The sequence below is a fragment of the Diabrotica virgifera genome, chromosome 9 (assembly GCF_917563875.1).
Source record: "Diabrotica virgifera virgifera chromosome 9, PGI_DIABVI_V3a".
Taxonomy (NCBI): Eukaryota; Metazoa; Arthropoda; class Insecta; order Coleoptera; family Chrysomelidae; genus Diabrotica; species Diabrotica virgifera.
This window is the reverse complement of record NC_065451.1, coordinates 37226087-37248337: the sequence shown is the minus strand read 5'-3', so window position 1 is coordinate 37248337 and position 22251 is coordinate 37226087. Positions and strand designations below refer to the sequence as shown.

The 22251-nt window shown below is 31.3% G+C and overlaps 1 protein-coding gene across 2 annotated transcripts in view; it reads right to left on the bottom strand.

The window, feature by feature from the left end:
• Positions 1-22251, bottom strand: part of LOC126892434 (FACT complex subunit spt16) — a 73954-nt gene that overhangs the window by 30686 nt on the left and 21017 nt on the right. For both annotated transcript variants that reach the window (XM_050661961.1, XM_050661962.1), the window contains exon 4: positions 6826-7138. In XM_050661961.1, the coding sequence (XP_050517918.1) occupies positions 6826-7138 (313 nt within the window). The remainder of the gene's footprint in view (positions 1-6825; positions 7139-22251) is intronic.

The window sequence follows — 22251 nt, the reverse complement described above, 5'->3', positions numbered from 1 at the left end:
TTTCGTACACCACTGACTTAAGAAAAAATCCCGAAACAGGTCGATTTTTATTTTTAAGTTATGATTTTTTGGCGTATACTTCATACTAGTGACGTCATCTATCATCTATCTACATGTAATAACGTAATTAGGGGTCGTTTGAAAGGTTATTCAATTATCTACTCAGTAATATAAACATTAACATAATTATTTACACAGGATGTCCAAAAAGAATTTTTTGAATTAAAGTAATTGACACAGAAAGGAGAATATATAATTTATTTAATTCAAAATACATCTTACTGCTATCAGAAAACAGAAAAAAAATATTATTTGAGAAGTAAACACTGCTTTTCGCTTAAATTCAATGTTCAAGCTGCCACTCGCCTACCTCTTGCAGTCTGAACATAATATAATTTATGCGAAAATGATATTTATTTGTGAAATAAACATTTTTTCTGATTTCTGAGAGCAGTAAAATGTATTCTGAATTAAATAAATTACATACCCCAGTAGCACAATAAAAACATTTTAGTTTTATTTAAGGTTTATAAGGGTTTTATTGTGGTAAATAAGAAGATAAGGGTTTTAAAGTTACCTTGTAGATATACTGCCAGAACTTTAAAACTGTTAAGCATTTGTCACTAGTTTTAAAGTATCTAATAAGAGTATCAAATAAACCTAATTAATCTCAATAGATAATGTGTCTTATTATAGTTTTAAAATGGTTTATTCTCAGTTCACTTTAAAACTAATCAGTTTTATGAAGAACTTCCGGACTTCTTGGTTTTATTAGATTCTAGTTTGTGACCTTTTAGTTTTATTGCAGTTTTAAAGATTCTCCTAATATGGCTAATAAAACCTACTATTAAAACTACTTGATCTCAAGACTATTGTCAGTAAATCATATGCCATAAAACTATTTATTTAGTTTTCTTTAAAGCTGCTTTCTCAAAAGCCACTATTAGGCTATATTAAAACCAAACGCTCTTAACTGAATCAATTTGGTTATCGTAAAGACTAAACTATGCTTCTTGTTAGAAACAATAAAACTAAACTCATCCCCTCTTCTTTCATGTCCAAAATGGTCGGCTATTTGTTTTGGAGCGAAACACTGGTGTAGTTTGTTGTAAAAAGTGGAATGACAGTTAGTATGGAAAAAATTAGTCGCAAGTACTTAAAATATAAACTAACTGGTCATTACGTCTTATTTTTCAAAGAATACAACACACACACAGCACTACGACGCCTCGATTTTAAGGTTAGAGTCACATTAAAATCGAGTGGCATTATTGACAATTAAACGGTTTTAATTCCAAGGCAATTATATAGGATATATGCTCTTTTAAAGGTATAAAATAAAACCATTTGATCTTAATAATTCTTTGTCGATAGACTTAATAGTTTTATTTGGTTTTCGGCCATATTGCTTTGTGGAGATGCTGAAAGCTCTGATAAATTACAATATAAGGCTTATATAAAAATTATAAATAAGCGACTAAAGGCATAAATTCGATTGATTTTAACATTAAAATTGTAGATAAAATGATTTTTCTTTCAAATTAATATTTTTCGGATTTCAATTGATTTATTATTATTATGTTTTAATCATCAAAAGTCAGAAATTTTAGGGCGCGTGAGTTATTTAGACCTATTTTTGCTAACATTATCAATAAAGTTGGGTGCGCAAGTGTTCTACCTTGAAAGTCCGAAATAACCAAGTACCTACTTTTTATTATTTTATGGTTACAAATACGTACCTACTTACCATAACACATGTAAAAATTTGTTGGCCTATTTGGAGAATATGGGTTTAAAGAATCATTTAATATGGTAAATTGTCTTTAAAAGTATCCATTTAAGAAACCTTTTTAAGTTTGCTATAAAACTGTCTGCACTTAAAGGGTCTTTTAACATGGTTTTAAAAGCACCTTCACAGCAGCTTTAAAACCCGTTGCTTAAGAAAACAAAATTTTAAAAAGGTTTTTATTTTTGGTTTTATTGACCTCTTTCAGTGTGGGCCCTTTTATGCTGAAAGCGGTTTTATTGCAACCTTAAGGTTTACTTAAAAACCAATTGGTTTTAATTTTAGTTTTATTCTACAGTTTTAAAGCATCCTTAAAAGACTTAATAAACCCGTTCGGTGCTACTTGGGACATTATTCTTTTTGTGTCAAATACTTTAATTAAAAAAAAATTTGGACACCCTGTATAAATATTTATGTTAATGTTATATTACTAATTCGAGAATTAAATAACCTTTTAAATGAGCTGGCACAAGACCCCTATTCTCATTTTAAAAAATATCAATTACGTCATCACGCTTAGATGAATGACGTCACAAAGTATAATTATGCAGTAGACTCCTTCGATAATGAGAAATGAAATGGCAGACTAATTATCTGGTTATCAGCTGATCTCATTAGATCAGACAACATGAACATTGTGCATACATACACTCCTGGCCATAAAAACAGGGACACCTTAAAAATGGGTCATTGTTGATGTCTCGAATCTCCTAAACCTGTTGTCCGATTTTAATTATTCTCTAAGAATATGGATGTAGTAATAGTGTTGCTGAACAGGTAAATATCATTGTATACCGGGTGTAACAGTAATACTGTGTTTTTTCCTGAAAGTTCGTAACACCCTGTGGAATATTCTAGCATTTAAAAAATATTGAAATTAAAACTCAGTTGTAGCCCTAGCCTCTCTTAACATTCTGTTTTTTGACTCATTCACTTATGTTGGATAATGAAAAAGTTAGGTACTTTGACAAGTAGCCATGTTCTTCATCAATATAGAGTGTTTCTAAATAAGTGTGACAAACTTTAAGGGATGAAAAAATAATGACCGTTTGATTTATAAACATATGTCTGCAAATGCTTCGTTTCCGAGATACGCCGGGTGTTCAATTTTTTCTTACACACTGACGATTTATTTATTGCTCTAAAACCGGTTGAGATATGCAAATAAAATTTGGTGGGTTTTAAGAGCAGGCATTGCGCATTTTTTGACGTACAATTATGTATTTTATATTCACCATTGGCGTGCATACGGTCATATTACCTGTATGCACGCCAATGGCGAATATAAAATTTTTAGTTGTATGTCAAAAAATGTGAAATAATTACCTCTTAAAACCTACCAAATTTCATTTGCATCTCAACCGGTTTTAGAGCAATAAATAAATCATCAGTTTGTAAGAAAAAATTCAACATTCCGTATCTCGGAAACAAAGCATTTGCGGACATATGTTTATAAAGCAAACTGTCATTATTTTTTCATGCAGAATTAACCCTTAAAGTTTGTCGCACTTATTTAGAAACACCCTGTATTGATGAAGAACATGGCTAGTTGTCAAAGTACCTAACTTTTTTATTATCCAACATAAGTGAATGAGTCAAAAAGCAGAATGTTAAGAAAGGTTAAGGCTGCAATTGAGTTTTAATTTCAATATTTTTTAAATGCTAGAATATTCCACAGGGTTTTACGAACTTTCAGGAAAAAAACACAGTATTATTGTTACACCCGGTATACAATGACATTTACATGTTCAGCAACACTATTACTACATACATATTCTTAGAGAATAAGGCTATAATATATTAAAAAATCACTAAAATCGGACAACAGGTTTAGGAGATTCGAGACCTCAAAATGACCCTTTTTTTTGTCCAGGAGTGTATATGAATATGTAGTTTTCTAAGACATTTACTTCCTACAGTGAAGCCATTCTGAGCAATATATGATGCTAAATATTGTTTGAATAGAAATCCACGAGGAAAATAAACTTCCTGTAGCTGGCTGTATACCATAAATCACAAAAATACCAAGTTTCTTGTAAAAGGTATATATTAAAATACCCTAAATAAGGGTCACAATACAAAACGTTTTCGGATTAAGGAATCCATCATGTTTAAAAGCCCTAAAATTAAGTATAACCTAATTAAATGAGATAAAAGTTAAAATTGACAGAGGTTTTCAAGAACAAGAGGCCATACTTACAAAATTTGCATGCCTGAGCCACCAAAATGTATATGATAAAAACCCTTTAAATGTAAATAATAAAGATATTTTACATATTTATATAAAATTCATCGGATGTTATAGATAAACCTGGATATTACCCAGGGCAACACAGGACTCTCCCCACTTGGTTGGAACTTTTTTTGGAGAAAACCTCACATATTGGATTTCAATGGCCAACTGACAAGTGAATTCAAGAGCAACCCAAAATGACATCAAGAACTGTCAATGTAACCTAGTTGTAATATTACTTCAGCCACAACGTTAAAGATTAATTTAAATGTTTTAAGATAAAAAACAGTATCAAATTTACAAATAATAAAAATAAAAGATGTTCACAAAATATGAAAGATTTTTTTCCTTAAAATAATGCATTAATTAAGTATTCAAAATAGGGAAATGAAATGTTTACGTTACAGGAAGTTATGCAGTCAACAATACCAATAGGTGTTGTATTAGTGGTATGAAATTGTCAATACGATTAGACAAATAATGGTAAAGGCCTTATACTAGAAACACAAAATAGTATGTAATGTGTACATATGTGTACGATTTTAAGTATTGATGAAATGATAATTGTTTAATGACTGATAACTTTCTTGGTAGTCGACCCAACATAAATTGTATAATGATAGAAAAAGTGATATGATAATTGTAAACATACTGTTTTGTTTTTATCTGATTGAAAATGAGACTAAAGTAACTTGATGAAACTGAGTCCTCCAGAGACCTGACATCAAATTGGTTAAAAATGAAATGATTGTAAAATATGGGGGGGAGTAGGACGGTATGAGAAGTCTGACAGAGTATGTTGTGATATTGGACCATGGAAGATGTGTAGTGTGTTGTTATGAAATAAGAGTTATCTAATCTATGAGCTATGAGATAAGGCTAAGAAGACAGGTGGCTGGAATGAGACTCAATTCTGATGGATGTGGTTGTATATGTGATGTAGGAGCTAAATTTTGGAAAATTAAAGCTGGTGTGAAATAATGAGGATGTAAGAGGATGATGTACAAATGAATATTAGAGAGTTCAAGTAAGATGTTGCTTATCGACAATTGGGAGTGAAATAGATGTATGTGGTAGTCATGAATGGTGTAGCAAAGAAGAGGAAATTGTATCTGATGTGGTTTATGAAAAAAGTTGACGGTGTAGGGGTTGAAAATCTCGGTTAAATGACACATGGCGATTGACACAATTAGGACTTCTCTGCTTCTCTTTAACTATTTCTAAGTCTTCATACAGGTCCAATTTTAGGAAGTTTTTTTGTGAAATATTATGTAATAACGAGACATCTTCTGGGATATTAAGGGTATGTTTGTTTTTTACAAGATGTTGTGAGAAAGTAGAAGTGTTTTCTCTTTTGGTGTGCTCTAAGGAGCGTGAAGATAGGGATCTACAGGTCCTACCTATACATGTAGCGTCACAACCAGAACATTGTAATCTATACACACCACTACGATCCATGTAGTTGATAGGGTCTTTGGAATTGGTAAGACACTGTCCCAGATTGTTGGGCACTTTGAAAGAAATATCAGTATTATCAACTGCTCTTTTAAGAATATATCTAATATCTCCAGAAAGACGTTCATGAAGATATGGTAAGGAAGCATATGAGGGTTTAAAGGTCAAGAGTCTCTAGGGAAAGCAGTCTCTCTCAAGACTCTAAGGTGTCTCTTTTGAATAAGTTTGTAGACAATATTAGGATCGTAACCGTTGTTGAACGCTATTTGACGAAGAATATTAAGTTCTTTATCATAGTTTGATGGTGATAAAGGAATAGTTTCAAGTCTATGGATGTAACTATGGAAAGCTGCATATTTATGTGACATAGGGTGGTTAGAAGATAAAGGTATGACATGATCAGTCTGTGTTGGTTTCCTGGTTTGAATAGCGCTTTTGACAAGGAGTCGGCGGATAGAGTGGAAGAAGTTGAAAGATGGCGGAGTTTATTACATCACTGGCCTCGATAAGCACACAGATTTTAGACATTTCTGTATACAGGCAGCTGAAATATTTAGTTACAGCCATCACTGAGCCAAAAAAAAAGTAAGAAAACGTGTTCTTAGCTCTGATTTTCCCTCGTTATAACCAAATATGCCTCGTTATAGAGGGTAATAGTTCAACAGGAATTTCATCGGACATCTAATATACCTCCTTATAAGCGAAACCTCGTAATACCTGTATTCGTTATAGAGAGAGTATAGTCACTAAGTGATATCTCATTTGAAAGGTGCAAATAGCATTTGCAATGATGATTCGAATATTTATTTCTACGAGGTTAACCAAAATTATGTACTCAATAAACTATGATGCAAAAGTATTCGCGGTGTGCAAGTACTTGGAAGGGAATTGAGAAACGATCGTGCGCGAATAGCGGAGAAATATTGCAACTTTCTTAAATAATTCATATTGTCAATTGAAATTGTCAAATTGACGTACATTTCATATCTACTGTCATTGAAGAAGAAAAATTATATGTTGCTCCACAGAAATAATTTCTCAAGAAAAAATAGCTCCACTATTGCTGCTAGAGTGGCATCTCCAAGGAAAAGAAAAAGAGGTCGCCAACACAAACTTGGAGAAGATCCATCATGGGCGAGATAAGAGGTCAATGAAAGTTTTGGAATGAGATGAAATCTTTAGCGCAAAATAGAACTAGGTGACTCGTAAATATTGATGCTTGTCCATAGTTAACTTCCTACCACAAAAATTCTAGAACCGCTTTATATAAAATTTATTAACTGCCGAAAAAGAGAAATAATAGATGATAAAAGTGTGTAAATAATCTGCAATAAATAGTTACATAGCTTACCTAAAACCATTAGTGTGAGCTTCTAATGATCCTGTCATACGTTTTGAAACAATATTTGGCCTAATATACAGATCTTTTAATTTAGGATTTCCTTTATTTTGTGAAAGTACTAATGTGTCTTGTTTAACCAAATCCTCTTTTTCTTTTTCTTCAGCTTCTCGTGTCTTGAATTTCCTTTGAACTTCTTTAATTAGACGAAAGGCTGTATTAAGGTTAGACGAGGGAGCAGTTACTACTCCTGGTTCTTTTGTATTGGTACTCCTATATGTTAATTCTTTAAGGAAAGTTGCTTCAGGTTGAGACCAGACATTACCTAAATGGAAAGAGAAAGTTAAAGGTTTTCAATTTGTTAAGGGAGGGGCGTATGGTTTGAAAATTTAAATAGAAAGATAAAAGTACCTAACTTCCTAAATTACCGGAAATACAGCATGTTGAATCTCGCTTTGCAGAAGCTTCGGGCGAGAGCGCTTGAGAGTAGTTTTCGACACTACAAATGTTCAACAGCTGTTCATCATCTTTTTAAGTTCTCCGCGATTCAAAAATATATTCCGGTGTGCATCACTTTACGATTTGACAGATAAAAAAGAAATGGAAAATAAACGTCAAAACTTTAAACGCGTTTTTCTTAAGACCGCTTTTTTCAAAGGCGGTGGACATTGTAACTCGAAACTACATGACCCATCCAGCTAAAATTTTTAATAGATTTTGTTTCAACATTTCGTGAGGTAACACTGTTGAGATATCTTTTGTCTTGTGCTTATTTTTTGTTTAATAATAATAAATAGGTTGATTTTCACCCGTTTTTTTTTTCGTTATTTTGATTTCTGAGACCCGTGTTGAGCTGCCCCCCCCCCCCACTTGCAAAAATTAAAAAACGAATAGCCCTGATTTATGAGCTCTCATATTCCGCAAACTAAAAATTTTGAGCTCGTTCTATTGAGCAGGAATTTAATACTTTAGTGGGGGGGCTGAGTCAGACCCCCCCCCCCCCACTACTTAAAAATAGGAATATTGAATCGGTTTTTGCGGCAGAATTACGAGCTATTTATGAGCTCTTGAAATTATATAGTTTCGATTTTTGAGCTCATCCCCTTCACCCCCAAACAACCCTTTAATTGATTTAACTTAAGAGAAAAATGCTGAGAAAACTTAAAATATATCGTATTGAGGATATAATTCCTATAGCGTATATACTCTAAGAATAAACTATTAAATCACGTGCATTTCGATTATTGAGCTACAACCCCTTCGCAAGAAAACCACCCTATCTTCCCGGCTTAAGAGAAAGTTGTACTTGAAATGCATTAAATTAATGATTTGGCGACTACATATCATTTAATAATTTATAAGCTTTCAAATTACGCGCATTTAAATCAGTAAATTGCCATTTATTTTATATAGTGCAGTCACTGAAAGTAAAAATCAACGATTACCTTCAATTTCGGTGAACCTACATCGATTTTCACGAAAATTGGTCAGTGGTTAGAGGATACCTCAAGAAACAAAGGTGATATGATACCACCTTGCGCCTTTACCCTGAGGGTGGATACCGCCCCTTCTCGGGGGTGAAAAATTATTTTATAAAAAATAACTGCACAAATCTATAAAAGAACAAATTATAAGCAAAACGTATTATATAAAGTCATTAAAATAAGTCAATACTTTTTAAGTTATTAAAGATCAAAAATTTTAATTATTCGTGAAAAAATGCATGTTTTGAAGCGGTTTTTCGTAAATCACTGAAAAACTGTCGAGTTTTTACAAAAAAGTTAATAGTAGTTTAATTCGTATAGCTTATATTCTAAGAATAAACTCTTAAATCACGCGCTTTTCGATTATTGAGATACAACCCCTTCGCAAGAAAACCATCCCATATTCCCAGCTTAAGAGAGAGAGTTGTACTTAAAATAATTTAAATTAATTATTTGTCGACTAGATATCGTTTAATCATTTATGAGCTCGCAAAATATACGCATCTCAATTATTGAATTACCATTTTCTTTCTATAGTGCAGTCACTGAAGGTAAAAATCAACTATGACCTTCGATTTCGGTAAATCTGCATTCATTTTCACGAAAATTGGTGAGCGGATTTTGATGCTATCAACTTTCTCTGGAGCTCATTTTGGATAGGTATTTCTAAGTACTTTGATAAGTATTTAGTACCTAAGTGTTATAATATGCATCTCTTTCCCGTTATTTAAACTTAACTCCTTAGATTTGAACAGTCGCAGAAAAAAATATACATTTAATTACCAATAACTTACTTTAAATTAACATTAAAGAGTTTTTCAAGTAAGCAATTTATTATATTTTTTATTGGCTTCAATTTTAGTGATGAACACTTTTTTGTAAAAACTTACAGTTTTTGAGTTATTTATGAACAATCGCTTTAAAACATGCATTTTCTTTCACAAAAATTAAAATATTTGATCTTTAATAACTCAAAAAGTATTAATTTATTTTAATCACATTATATAACAAATTTTGCTTACAATTTGTCCCTCTCTCGATTTGTGGGGTTATTTTTAATAAAGTAATTTTCACCCCCGAGAAGGGTGACATACACCCCAGGTTAAAACCCCAAGTTCTTATTGTTAATTCGTGAAAATGAATGGAGATTTACCGAAATCGAAGGTCATAGTTGATTTTTACCTTCAGTGACTGCACTATAGAAAGAAAATGGCAATTCAATAATTGACATGCGTATATTTTGCAAGCTCATAAATTATTAAACGATACGTAGTCTCCAAATAATTAATTTAAATTATTTTAAGTACAACTCTCTCTTAAGCCGGGAATATGGGATGGTTTTCTTGCGAAGGGGTTGTAACTCTATAATCGAAAGCCGCGTGATTTAAGAGTTTATTCTTAGAATATAAGTTCTGAAGCTATTTCCTTGTGGCATTTTTATGATTAATTATTTATATGGGAAATAAGCCACAATTAAAATGAAAAAAATAATTTTATTAACGTTTCGACGCCCAAATCGGGTGCCGTTGTCAAAATACAAAATATTACTAAAATAAACAAAAGTGTTGTTGCTAAGCAAAAAATTCATCTAATAATTTATTTAATCTCACTCATTTATATTGGCAATTCAGACATATGTTATACATTTTAAAGTAGAAGACTTTAAAATGATATTGCCAATATTTATGAGTTGCGTTCCTGGGACGACTTACTGAAAGATAGTTCATTCGATTACATGAAATCAACCCCAACTCAAGAATATCCGTCATAAAAAAAAAACTATAGCATGTGATCTGTCTTTAAAAAGACAACCAAATGCAACGACAGTAAAATTCTCGCGTTAGAGACCTCATAGTAAATCACAAGGGAAAACCAGGAAAAAACCTTGTGATACTATCCCGACATCGTAAGTATTTGGTTTTACATTAATTTACTCTCAAAAAATAATACCAAATTCTGACTTGTAACATGTTTAAATTATAAATAATATTAATAATACTAGATATAGAAGTAATACTAAAATATAAAAAAATATAAAATATGTACTAGCTCGATATTATTGATTAGACATATTAGACGTTAGAATAAGTGAACATCAATCTTATATTAAAAATAGAGAATTTGAGAGATCTCAACACGCATGGGATAATGAACATAGAGTTCAGTGGAGAGATTCAAGTATAGTCCTGAAAGAATCAGATAGTAAAATGAGAAAAATCAAAGAAGCGGCTCTAATTATGCTAAATGAAACCAATTGTGTCGCAAATTCCTCGGTAGAATGCAGTAGGATGTGGTTACCCATACTGAAAGAGGAAGTCAATAGAAAGAAAAAAGATTAGTAAGTCAATAATATCGAGCTAGTACATATTTTATATTTTAGTATTACTTATATATCTAGTATTATTAATATTATTTATAATTTAAACATGTTACAAGTCAGAATTTGGTATTATTTTTTGAGAGTAAATTAATGTAAAACCAAATACTTACGATGTCGGGATAGTATCACAAGGTTTTTTCCTGGTTTTCCCTTGTGATTTACTATGAGGTCTCTAACGCGAGAATTTTACTGTCGTTGCATTTGGTTGTCTTTTTAAAGACAGATCACATGCTATAGTTTTTTTTTTATGACGGATATTCTTGAGTTGGGGTTGATTTCATGTAATCGAATGAACTATCTTTCAGTAAGTCGTCCCAGGAACGCAACTCATAAATATTGGCAATATCATTTTAAAGTCTTCTACTTTAAAATGTATAACATATGTCTGAATTGCCAATATAAATGAGTGAGATTAAATAAATTATTAGATGAATTTTTTTGCTTAGCAACAACACTTTTGTTTATTTTAGTAATATTTTCTATTTTGACAACGGCACCCGATTTGGGCGTCGAAACGTTAATAAAATTATTTTTTTCATTTTAATTGTGGCTTATTTCCCATATAAATAATTAATTAGAATATAAGCTTTACGAATTAAACTACTATTAACTTTTTTGTAAAAACTTACAGTTTTTCAGTGATTTACGAAAAACCGCTTCATAACATGCATTTTTTTCACGGATAATTAAAATCTTTGATATTTAATAGCTTAAAAAGTATTGACTTATTTTATTAACTTTATATAATAAATTTTGCTTTTAATTTGTTCTTTTATTGATTTGTGCAGTTATTTTTAATAAAATAATTTTCACCCCCGAGAAGGGGCGGTATCCACCCTCAGAGTAAAGGCGCAAGGTGGTACCATGTCACCTTTGTTTCTTGACGGATCCTCTAACCACTGACCAATTTTCGTGAAAATCGGCGAAGGTTCACCGAAATTGAAGGTAATCATTGATTTTTACCTTCAGTGACTGCACTATACAAAATAAATTGTAATTTACTGATCTAAATTCGCGTAATTTGGAAGCTTATAAATTATTCAATGATATGTCGTCGCCAAATAATTAGTTTAATGCATTTTAAGTAAAACTTTCTCTTAAGCCGGGAAGATAGGGTGGTTTTCTTGCGAAGGGGTTGTAGCTCAATAATCGAAATGCACGTGATTTAATAGTTTATTCTTAGAGTATATAAGTTATAGGAATTATATCCGCAATACGATATATTTAAGTCTTCTCAGCATTTTTCTCTTATGTTAAATCAATTAAAGGGTTGTTTGGGGGTGAAGGGGATGAGCTCAAAAATCGAAACTATATAATTTCAAGAGCTCATAAATAGCTCGTAATTCTGCCGCAAAAACCGATTCAATATTCCTATTTTTAAGTAGTGGGGGGGGCTGAGTCAGCCCCCCCCCCCACTACTTAAAAATAGGAATATTGAATCGGTTTTTGCGGCAGAATTACGAGCTATTTATGAGCTCTTGAAATTATATAGTTTCGATTTTTGAAAAGTATCAAACTAAAAAGTATCCACTAAAGTATCAAATTCCTGCTCAGTGGAACGAGCTCAAAATTTTTAGTTGCGGAATATGAGAGCTCATAAATAGCTCATAAATCAGGGCTATTTGTTTTTTGATTTTTGCAAGTGGGGGGGGGGCAGCTCAACACGGGTATTTCTGAGTGATACCAAAAGCTCAAAAATAATTAAATCTAAAAAAAACTCGACAGCGTTGCCTCGAGAAACTCATAAGCTAACAAAATCTTTTGGAATTTGCCACTGTTAACGTATTTTTCAATATTTTGCCTTGAATTTTTTTTTTTAATATTTTTGAATTGTACTGAATATAGGGGGTGTTTGGTAAGGAATGGACCATAGCTTAACCTTAGATTCCTGAGGTCGATTTAAGCTAACTTACCTTAGTACGAAAGTTGATAACAACCGAAATACAGGGTGTCAAAGTTAAACTTTTATTTTATTTATTCTTAAGAGGATGGGTACGTATTTTCGGCTGCAATGCTATTCAAATGGGGATTCATTTTTTTCGAATCCTGAGAAAACTAATAAGTATTTTTGAAAAATTTAAACGCAGAATGAAAGATTACGTTATTGGCGAGGGCCGAAAGTCCCTGAGAACTTCTATAATGTTTATTTTAATAAGTTACAGGGGTGAAAAACTAAGAGAAAATTTAGTTTGATATTTAATTTAAAATATCTCATTCAAAATAAACTTTTTATTTATTCTAAGGGACTTTCGGCCCTCGGTAATAATATAGTCTTTCATTCTGCGTTTAAATTTTTCAAAAATATTTATTGGTTGTTTCAGGATTCGAAAAAAATTAACACAATGTTCGTGGTAATATTTCCAAATCTATCTTTGTCATACAACGCACTCAGTCGAATAGAATATTGTTAGCATACTGTCAGTCAGACAGTGACAATCAGTGACAATTTTAAATATTTGACATGGCATCGGGAATATTTTGAGTAGTTGATTAAATTAAATAATATTGATATATAGTGTATTTGATAAATAATTGATTTAAGACGTGAACTTAATAAAAAGTTATTTATTGTGTATTATTTGTGGAAGATCCAAGCAGAGAATACATCAGGATAATATATTCTGTGATCCAAGTATTTTGTTGTTAAATATGTTCAAAATTGTAAGCGTTCCATTGTAACAATATATTATTAAAAAATCACTTTTCCTCTTTTCTCGATTGAGTATTAGTTTTTGTTGTACATATAAATTATTACAATCACTGAATACATAGTTAGTGAAAAAATTATCACATTTATTAACTGAATTAATAATTTGCAATTATAAAAATAACAGTTATCCAAGAACATTCAAAAGCCATCTCTTTAAATTAATGATGACATTTTCAAGTAGAATGACATTCTAGTAATGTTTACATATCCATACCAGTGTGAATTTTACTACACGTAATGTGCCGTGTAAAGACAGAAAAAGTAGGGATACCCGTAAGATATTTGCGAATTATGTACCGATGGCCTTAAATATTTATATATACGATAACAACACGAAATTTGGTAAAGGGGGTTTTTTGGGATGAGAAATCTAAATTCACCACCAAAAATGATGTAAGTACTCCACTCTACATACTTTTTTCATCAAAACTTTTATTCTCTTAATATTTTTACTTAAAAAAGGTATACTGCATTCATCTCATCATCTCGCTAAACTCAACTGTTTTCGAGATAAATGCATTTTAAATCTGAGATACAACATAATTTTTTGCCTAATATCATTGTAGTTACACTCGAAAAATAAACTTGAAACCATAATAATTGTGCTAGTTTTCATATTCATGTTATTGCATCGCAAATTCCATTTGAAGAAATTTGCGATACATTTTTGGAAATTTTAAGGTTTTAAATTATTTTTCGAGTGTAACTACAATGATATGCTAAAAATTATGTTGCGTCGCAGATTTAAAATGCGTTTATCTCGAAAACGGTTAACCCTTTTCCGGGCAAGGTGGTTCCAAAGGGCCCGAGACGCCAATTCTTTTATCATAAACTGATAAAAAAAATTTTATTGAATTTTATGCATCACTGAATTTGTTTAGAAGTATGTTTCCTTCAACATAGTCATGAGCTATTCAAAATATTCATTATCATTTTTGAAATTATTGCGTCGAAAGAATTTTGTCACGTAAAGGGGCAACACGGACCCGTCGGGTCCTATTTGTATTTATACCTAAAGTCTAAATCTTTGTTACAGAAGTTAATCTGGCAGTCAGGTAATGTTTTTGTGGATTATCTAAACGACTTTTGTGATTCCGGAAATCCAATAATAAAGTCTAAACGTGTAACAAACAATGTAAACATCTCTTTGATATGAACAACAAAGAAATGCTTACAAAAGATGTTATATGTGTTCTAAATGAATTTTAAAAACTGATAATCATTGTTGGAAAGCAATAATATTGTTAGGTAGGTACCTATACATATTTTGAAATAAATAATTCATCTGCTATCAGTCGTTTAATATCGATGTTAGTGTCGACAACTAAGCTCCTAAAAATAAATAAATGCCTAACTTTTTTTTGTTATTATCGTTTGTTTTAACCTAATACTTAATAATAATTTAATTTGTCATATCAATTTGCTATTCTAGTTGGGAATAAGCAATAAGCTAATCTTGTGGCTTAGTCCCAATAAAATACAGTCGGAAAAATGAAAGAATACCCATGAACGAACATATAAAAGAGGCTGTATTTTCCTGTCACCGTGTCACAAAGAAAATTGCCCAGCGCAAGTACATGTAATAGTAATTATTACATGTACTTGCGCTAGCCAATTTCTTGTGTGACACGGTGACAGGAAAATACAGCGTGTTTTATATGTTCGTTCATGGGTATTCTTTCATTTTTCCTATTGTAGTAAATTGATATGACAAAGTATTAATTTGTAAAAGTAAAATATTAATATTCTTCTGACTTATGCGTTTTATTCATTTTGTAAAGATTGTTTTTGTCGGTACTTTATACATGAGCTGCTAATTACCATAATCTTTTCTCAGAAGGGGTTTCACACAATAATGAAAGGCGACAACACCGTAATCTTTTTCCAGGGGTCCAGGGTATGCGTAAACATCAACACCTCTTTTCAAATAAAATGGCCTGGTAGATTTACAAAAGTTTTTATTTATTTATTAATTAAGTCTTTATTTGACTCCAAATGTTTACTACTTGTGAATAAATATTTTTTCTACAAGTTTTCTTGCATTTCATTATTTTGAGCAAATCCTTCAGGTACATCGCACCCTCGAGGTAGACCGCATACTATAGTAGCACCTTTTTTTATCTAGACAATTTAAATTTAACTTTAATAAAAAATCAAAACGGAATATTAGAAATATATGGGTAAATATGAATAGTACATTCAAGAACAGTGGTGGGCCCAACGGACCTGAGTTGCCCGGTTACGTAAGTAAAATGTGTTGCCGGATAAGGGTTAAGTTTAGCGAGATTAATGTAGTATACCTTTTTTAAGTAAAAATATTAAGAGAATAAAAGTTATGATTCAAAAAGTATGTAGAAAGGGTAATAAAAAAAATTGAACCTATTAAATGAACGCTGAAAGGCATATGTGGCGGCCTCTGGGTAAGACATCATTTTTGGCGGTGAATTTAGATTTCTCTTCCCAAAAAACCCCCGCATACCAAATTTCGTGTTATTATTCCATACCTATTAGGATTTCAAGAATAAATAAAATAAAAGTTTAACTTTGACACCCTGTATTTCGGTTATTATCAACTTTTGTACTAAGGTAAGTTGCTTAAATCGACCTATTTTAACCTCAGGAATCTATGGTTAAGCTATGGCCCATTCTTTACCAAACACCCTGTATTTATTTAATTTAAAAATAAAATAATTCTACCATACTTTAAAAAAAAAATCACAAAAATAATGCTTGAAATGTTGATTTCAAACCATACCCCACTCCCCGCTTAAATAACAGAAGTTAACTCCATACCCCAGGAAACTAAGCATTTAAAAATTGAAAAATTACTGGGCGCTATTTTTCAACTGAAATATCTGGAGGAAGTCAATAGAAAAGGTATACCTTCTCGTGGGTATTGAAATTTTTACTGCGCCATGGTTTTTCTATTAACATTTAAGCAAAAAAAACGACTAAGTTCATTCATTTCAATATTTTGAAAAAGGAAAACTATGTATTTTCAATGAAAACGTTCAACAGATATACTTGCCATTTAAAATGAGACTTTCTAAATTAAAATGTTTTTATAAACAAAAAAGTTATTGCAAATTAAATCCGAAAGTAAACATATAGTCCGGGATCCCAGACCCGATTTCACCATTTATTACTAAGAAGCTAATTTTTCGTGAGTAGCTTCATTTTGACGAGATGCCCAACTTTTTTCCTTACAACAATTTCTGTTGGTAGTAGCTAAAAAGGGTAGCAGTGATGAAATATGTTGATTTACCAATTCTCAAAAATTTATTACCAATTGGTTTTGTTGTTGTTAATTTTCAAGATAATTATCTAAATTAGCCGAAAAAATATTTGTCCTAGAAAATGCAAGGTTTTATCAAAGAGCCCCCCCTTTCCAACATGTATCATTAACGAGGTCCTGAAAAATGATTACTAACCACCTGATTTTTTTTGTTGGTTAGTTAACATTTATATCATTTAACACCCACTTTGTACTACAAATTGTGTGGTACATTGTCCTGGTCCTACGTTCAAAAGTTTTCATGAACATTTTTCAGTGCGTCACAAATGATAGAAAAAAAGGTAAGTCCGTGATAATATACATTTTAGTGACATGACATTTTAGTTAAATCTGACGTTGTCACATTTTATTTGCAATTTGGCATAAAAACAAATCAATTTTGTTTATTGCATTTATAAAATGGTATTTTCTTTGATTTGTATAGTCTTATAAATTGTTCAGATTATATTCGTAGATATATTATATAATTCGCAAATTATTTTATTTTCGATTATAGCGCCATCTATTGACAACTAGAATAAATGTTATAAATGTCACCCACGAAATGTAATCACCGACGTGCGTTTTTTCTGTCATATACAATTTAATGCGTTAGAAAGAAATCGAAAAACAGTGACGCACTGAAAGATCCTCATGAGAAAAAGCATAATACCACAAGATCTTTTTTTTATTAGTAACTGTAGGACAAAAGTATCACGTGATAGATGCGTGTATTTTTCATCCAAATAAAACAATGTTCTACAAGAAAACATGTATCTATCGCTGGTCCGGCAAGAATTGTCATGCGCACAAAGAATGTGATGAAAAGGCCTATGCGTCTATATTCGTTGCTAACACACTGTAAACAACGCTGTGCGCATGCGTGCTTGTACCAGTGTAACTCAGCTCTAATAGCAGAAAATAAATGCTAATAAAAAACCATACTTAACCCTTAAACGCCCAAGGGTGGGTAAAAAATGTCCACCTAATGCGTATTCTCTTGTAACATATTTATTACGTGTTTAAATTTTTTTTTTAAATTATTTATTGTTAAAAAAAAGGCAGCCCATTATCGAATGTTAATTTGGTTCTACCAATATTTTTGAAAATAAAAGCAGCATCTTGAGTTAAATATGGATGGGCATAAAAAGTACACCCTTGGCAAAACTTGTTACTAAAGGTTTCTATATAATTTCTCGTTGGTAGGAAGATAATCCATATAATTATCGATGTATAATTACATAATCTACATAATTATCCGCCAATGAGGAGGCTGAAAGAAAGAATATGGAGAAAATCGACAAGTCTGAATTACTGGTATGTTAATTTTGATGTACATTGTAATTTTGTTGTAAGGTTTGTAAATTGTTTATATTAACATTTTAGAAGATGCTGTGTTTATTAAGCATAAGATTCTTAAGTTAAATCCATTTTCAACAACTCTCAATAAATATATTAGCTATTTTCGAGGTGGACATTTTTTACCCACCCTTGGGCGTACATGGAACCTAAAAAAGGTTGGGCGTTTAAGGGTTAATGCAGTAAAAATTTTGATATCCATGATTAGTCCAGAAAGCTGCGCATCCGCTAGGAAAAATATTCCAATTCGGATTTTTTGCACAATCTTACTCAAAAAGGACCCCTTTTAACAAATTTGCATGTTGCCAGGACCAAAAGTTGGTCAAACATTTTTTAAACGTTTATTTTTTTGTTTTTTTTCCTAAAATTTATTTTTTTGCATGGAACAAGTTTTTTTAGGTTTTTTGGATCATTCCAAACAGAAACGGTCTTTAGTGACTTTTCTCTATAAAGTTGATAGTTATTGACATATAAGCGATTAAAAATTGAAAAATTGCGGAATCGGCCATTTTTAACCCTCAAAAACTATGTGAAAAACTGAAAATTTAAATGTTGCCAAGGTAGGTAAATATTCTTTAGAAATCGATTGATGAAATCCCGAAGAGTTTTTTGCAACACATACAATATTCAAAACTCCTTTGTTTTTTAATTGCTAATCAAGCGTGCGCGACACTATTTTCCACCGACAGTCTGGTGCAAATGAAAGGAATAAATTCGTTATTTCGTAAACCGGCGACTTTAAGGAAAAATTCCGAAACCGGTCGATTTTTATTTTTAAGTTACGATATTGTGGCATATATGGTATACTAGTGACGTCATCCATCTGGGCGTGATGACGTAATCGATGATTTTTTTAAATGAGAATAGGAGTCGTGTGCTAGCTCATTTGAAAGGTTCTTCAATTCTCTATTCAGTAATATAAACATTTATATAATTATTTATATAGGGTGTCCTTCTACTTCTTTTTTTGTCAAATAATTTAATTTAATAAAAATTTTTTGGATACACTGTATAAATAATTATGTAAATGTTTACATTACTGAATAATGAATAGAGAATTGAAGAACCTTTCAAATAAGTTACCATACGACCCCTATTCTCATTTAAAAAATCATCGATTACGTCATCACGCCCAGACGGATGACATCACCAGTATACCATATTTATATGCCACAATATCATAACTTAAAAATAAAAATCGACATGTTTCGGGTTTTTTCCTTAAAGTAGCCGGTTTACGAAATAACGAATTTATTCACTTCATTTGCACCATACTGTATACACATGGAACGGTGGACAATAGTGTCGCGCACGCGTGATTAGATATTAAAAAACGAAGGAGTTTTGAATACTGTATTGCAAAAAACTCTTCGGGATTTCATCAATCGATGTTTAAAGAATATCTACCTATCTTGGCAACATTCAAATTTTAAGTTTTTCACATAGTTTTTGAAGGTTAAAAATGGCCGATTTGGCAATTTTTCAATTTTTAATCGCTTATATGTCAAAAACTATCAACTTTAGAGAAAAGTCACTAAAGACCTTTTCTGTTTGGAATGATCCAAAAAACCTAAGAAAACTTTGTTCCATGGAAAAAAATAAATTTTAGGAAAAAAACAAAAAAAAAAACGTTTAAAAAATTTTTGACCAACTTTTGGTCCTGGCAACATGCAAAGGACATCGCACACATCTTATGGAAAATATAATGTCACTCAAATTCAATAAAATTTATACGAATAGATTCGTTTTAAATTAACTGTCAATTCTTATCATTGCGCCAACTCTTAATTATGATTAATTACGGCGCAAATTGCAATTAAAGTTTATCGAAATCACATTTTTGGAGTCTATAAACGTGTCAGTTATAATCACTATTGCTCTGGGTGCTATTCAAAACAGCTTAAACCCCGCTGGGCCTAAGCGGATTAGTGAAACTATTATAAAAAGATGCTTAAGAGCTCGAGAAGATTTATGAACTAACTATAATTTAATACATTTTTTCTCTCTCTATCAATATCGATTTATATCAATTTCTGCTCTTATTATTGAAAATTAAGAGTTGGCGCAATGATAAGAATTGATCGTTAAATTGAAACGAATATATTCATATAAATTTTATTGAATTTGAGTGACATTATATTTTCCATAAGATGTGTGCGATGTCCTTTGTTAAAAGGGGTCCTTTTTGAGTAAGATTGTGCAAAAAATCCGAATCAGAATATTTTTCCTAGCGGATGCGCAGTGGCTTTCTGTACTAGATAGGCTATTAATTAGGTATGTTCAAAATAAGAGAGCTAAAAGGAGCTGCAACGTTAACGGGATTTTATTGTCTCATATGGTTAATGGACTTCTAAATTTGAAAAAACCGAGGAGTGCTACCATTTAAATGGGTGAATTAGTCCCTAGGCACAGGGTGAATTAGGGTGAGTTCTATGCACTTTTGGTACAAACACGTCTACAGGAAAATTGTTCCAGGTTAAATTTACTATCGAAATATCACATTTAAAAAGTCAACAATATTTTTTTTTACAAAAATATATTCAAAAGAAAAGCAAGGAAGAAACACGAAAGAAAGCAATTTTGTTTTTTGACCCACAACTTTTTTCCACAGGGATGTAGGTATAGGCATTGCTTCAGCGAAAAATAACTTCCATCCTTCCTCTTTAAAATGAAGTTTGGTACAAAAGTCTCTAGGATTTACAGTTTCCGAAATAGGATTTTTCAAAGTTCGCCGCGCACAGCATTTTTGTGCCATTTTCCCCATTATTTCGCAAACATTGTTCTGTAACTTTTTTCTACGCATTTCTAGGTATATGCAATGGTACATTTAGTTGAAAGGGAAATTACCTTTAAAATGATGTATTGTATGAGGTTATACGGCTCTTTTTGAGCAAGTTATGCTTTTGCAAGGTTTTATACTTTTAATGATTTTTGATTATTTTTTAAATGTCTCATTATGACTTTTTTTTCTTGTACATTTAGGTATATATCGTGGGCGTTCTGGGAAAATCCACTAACTCACAAAAGTAAAGTTTTGAGAAAAACGCATTTAAAGATTTCTATACCTCTTAAAAATCAGGAATAATGGTTGGTCAAGTTCTGGTACCTGAATATGATTTGGAAGTATGTTATCCACACGTGGTGTGCACATTCATGTAAAAATATTTTGAAAAACATTATTTTATTGATGAAAACTGTGAAAAAGATGGAGTTAGTTGATTTTTCTTGTCATTGAATGTACCTATTTAATATAACGGTTGAAACATTTAAATGTATAAATCAATATTTATGGGCTAAAACCTTTCATAATAAAAGACAAAAAAGTCTTGAATATTTATATTATCAAAAAACAGATATACATAGAGATAAGTGCAGACACTAAGAATTGTGATCACTCATGTAATCTTCGGTACCACTATCCTCAACACCGGGTTCAATTATGACATATATTACCAGATTTGACGTGGGAAGAGACCTGTACCAACCCTGAAATTCATCTGGTATAATGTTGTTTTTGCACAATTTCATTAAATCCTTCTTTTTTGAATACTGATAGGTAGCTGTTTTTTGTAAAGCTTGGGTAAATCTTTTGGTTGATTTGGTGGCCTCCCCTTTCCGTAAATAGGAATTGACCGGTAGGAGTCGGTATGTCTATACTTGTATTGAATTATGCCTGGTTCTTGCTTGGAATATTTTAAGCTTTTTTTTTTTTTTTTTTTTTTTATTCCATTTATTAAAATACGTAATAACAATATACAAAAAAAAATACATTAAAAAACCAAGAGCCGTAGCTATGCTGGTTTTGTGGTAACATAATAAACATAAATATAATGGTAACAGATTACATAACATAAAACTTTTTAGACTACTTTACACTGAAGGTTAAGTTTTCCTATATAGATTCATTAAAGAAATTGTATTAAAGTAAATGATTAAATTATTATTTATTATTAAATTGTTATAGAATTATATTCAATTAAAGCTATCTGTTGTAGTAGTTAGTAAGAAGTAACTCTTTTAATTCAGTTTTAAATCTTTCTAGCCTGCAGTCTTTGATCTTTGTGGGTAACTTATTATACAAAATCAGACCACTTGAGTATATACTTCTTTGTGCACCAGTAGTTCGCATTCTTACGGTTTGAAAACTACCTCCCTGTCTGGTATTATGGTCATGCACATCTTCTATACGTCTTAGAGTAATATTTGTAAGTGTTTGAGAAAGCTTAATTTG